This window comes from Condylura cristata, unplaced genomic scaffold (genome assembly GCF_000260355.1).
Source record: "Condylura cristata isolate star-nosed mole 26May11 unplaced genomic scaffold, ConCri1.0 scaffold00014, whole genome shotgun sequence".
In the NCBI taxonomy this organism is placed as follows: domain Eukaryota; kingdom Metazoa; phylum Chordata; class Mammalia; order Eulipotyphla; family Talpidae; genus Condylura; species Condylura cristata.
This window is the reverse complement of record NW_004567115.1, coordinates 27,149,984-27,151,648: the sequence shown is the minus strand read 5'-3', so window position 1 is coordinate 27,151,648 and position 1,665 is coordinate 27,149,984. Positions and strand designations below refer to the sequence as shown.

Here is a 1,665-nt window from a genome sequence, read left to right as displayed (position 1 = left end):
CATGTTAAGCAGTTTGAGGAACCTCCAAACAGCTTTCCACAGTGGTTGTACTAGTTTGCATTCCCACCAGCAGTGCAGGAGAGTTCCTTTTTCTAATGTGAGAGATTTTAATTTTGGCTTTCCCTTGTTAAAATGAGATGACTTTTTTCATTGGTAAAGTAATACCGGGGAAAAGTCTAAGATCTACTTATGGCCAAGAAATAGTCACTGAAAAGCATTACTTAATCTTAAAATCTATAGAAACAAATAAACAGCATGGGGCCTCCCTGATGGTGCAAAGGTTAAGTCTCAGCACCAGCAAACTATTGGCATGAGCTACAGCAAACTATTTGATCCAGCTACAGAGCTAACCCATATAACATAGCTTACCTCTCCTGTCTCACCTGCTGCTCCTCTCAGCAATGTATTTCAATAGATCCACCTATTCTGCTTCCCACTTGTCTCTGGTGAATCCTCTCTCCCCCCTCCTCCAGCACCTTTGGCCTACACCCCAGCTCTTGTTTGCATAAATAAATAAATCTTTAAAAGAAAAAAAAAATTAAAGAGAGAAGGAAAAACAGGAGAATTGTTCCCATTTCCTCTTGAATGATTCTTTATCCCTTGAGTTCTCCCTAACCCATCTCCACATGTGACTGGGCTCTCTGGAGCCTCTGAAGACTGACAAGGACACCAGTTCTGTGAGTGTCCAGGCAACTGAAACTTTTTTCTCTTAAGAAGTGAGATCTAACAGGAGGTCTCTAGTTATGAAAACAAAGATCTGCCACATATTTGTGCAATCTGCTTGTAAAAGATGTGTCTTGTCCTACAGTGTTGCTGAGATGAACAGAAAATATGTGTGTGTGTGCCATTTTTTTACATAAAAACTACAAGACTCACAATCACAAGTATGCATGGACTATTCTAAAAATTGTGTTGGTATGTGCGTGGGTGCAGAGAAGGGTAGAGGGCATGTTCCTGAGTTTTACCAGACACTGGTATATTTCTGCTCTTTGATTCAGAAAAATGAAAAATTTCTTAGTATCCTTTTAGGTTCTGATTATGTAACATATTTCACAATACATCTTAATAGTGGATTGTTTTTTATACAAAACAAGAAAAAACACCTCTTACCCTTTCAAATAGTTCCATGCACTTTCATTATGCGGTACTAGCTTGATCATTTCTAGAGTATATCTGTAAGAAAAAGACCACAACAAAATCCCAGTATCATTTTAAAGGAATAGTGCAAAAACAAGAGACGTAATAAGATATGGCACAGCTTGGACATATGCTCTCACTCTATTCTCTTTGTGGACTTCAGTACCTGCTAGGTCATGTCTAAATTAGTAACCCCCTCAGGCTGCAGCTGTCAGGTCTTACATAGGCCCCCACCTCCTCTATAACTGCACACAACTGACTTAACTAATCTAAAAGTTCAATTCACAATTTTTAATGTGAGATTTTATTTTTTTATATATAATAGTTTATTTTTACATCATGTTGTACTTTTTTTTTTATCTCAATTGTAATCCCCATGGGTTTCCCATTACCAAGTCACCCATGTGCCATCAACATAGTCCCATGCACTTCCCTCCCCTGATCCCATTCCCCACTCCACCCCCACAAAATGTCTCTGATATATGGCTGTTCATTATTCTTATTATTTTCTCGCCTGGTCCATTATAC

General features: G+C 38.6%; 1 protein-coding gene across 1 annotated transcript in view; it reads right to left on the bottom strand.

Moving 5' to 3' along the window:
• Positions 1 to 1,665, bottom strand: part of FNTA (farnesyltransferase, CAAX box, alpha) — a 22,341-nt gene that overhangs the window by 1,538 nt on the left and 19,138 nt on the right. Inside the window, exon 6 of the mRNA XM_004682477.2 lies at positions 1,111 to 1,173. Within this exon, the coding sequence (XP_004682534.1) occupies positions 1,111 to 1,173 (63 nt within the window). The remainder of the gene's footprint in view (positions 1 to 1,110; positions 1,174 to 1,665) is intronic.